Below are 703 nucleotides of genomic sequence, written 5' to 3' on the forward strand. Positions count from 1 at the left end.
ATAATTAATAATTAATAATTATTGTATTAACAATTATAATAATGTATATAATTGTATGAAATGTAATAATAATATATTCGTCAATTTAAATCCGAAATATACACAGTGAACATGTTAATCAAGTATAAACGATTAAAATATTCCTCCTGCTTAATGATTCATTGATCCTTCTAAAAATGATAGGTAACGAGGAAACGAGATTCAAAACTGAGTCACAAAATTTAATTTATAACTATACGAATATATGCAAACATTTTTCTACACTCATATCATCCCCCTAATCAACTCGTGCAGTCATAGATACTTATCCCCCATGCCATACACACTTTTACCATCAATATCCCCTCAGAAAAAAGAAAACGAATCTGGAAAATCCATACAATTTTTATCATGTACCTGCTACTTTTTCTTCTTTACGTTCACCTCCTCCGCTTCCCTCTTCTTAAAAAATCGTTTCCAATAACGAATAAACCATTCCAAAACGAATCCTCCTAGATTTAACAGCCATTTGATGTTCGTAGGTATTCCTGTGGGATCGATGAACCAGTCCGCATAAATATCACAAGAAACACGAGTCAAGGAAGATGAATCCATCCGAGTCACAACAGAATCTTCTCGCGGACGAAGCAAGGGCCCCGTCGGTACAATCTTTAAACCCGCCTGCGGACTACAGTCTTGGCCCAGTTGAGAAGCACTTCCTGCT

General features: G+C 35.3%; 1 protein-coding gene across 1 annotated transcript in view; it reads left to right on the forward strand.

Moving 5' to 3' along the window:
• Positions 1 to 703, forward strand: part of trp (transient receptor potential) — a 13084-nt gene that overhangs the window by 4014 nt on the left and 8367 nt on the right. The window contains exon 2 of the mRNA XM_017906603.1: positions 522 to 703. Coding sequence (XP_017762092.1) covers positions 585 to 703 — 119 coding nt within the window. The 5' untranslated portion in view covers positions 522 to 584. The remainder of the gene's footprint in view (positions 1 to 521) is intronic.

The sequence above is a fragment of the Eufriesea mexicana genome, unplaced genomic scaffold (assembly GCF_001483705.2).
Source record: "Eufriesea mexicana isolate 0111107269 unplaced genomic scaffold, ASM148370v2 scaffold5767, whole genome shotgun sequence".
Lineage (NCBI taxonomy): Eukaryota > Metazoa > Arthropoda > Insecta > Hymenoptera > Apidae > Eufriesea > Eufriesea mexicana.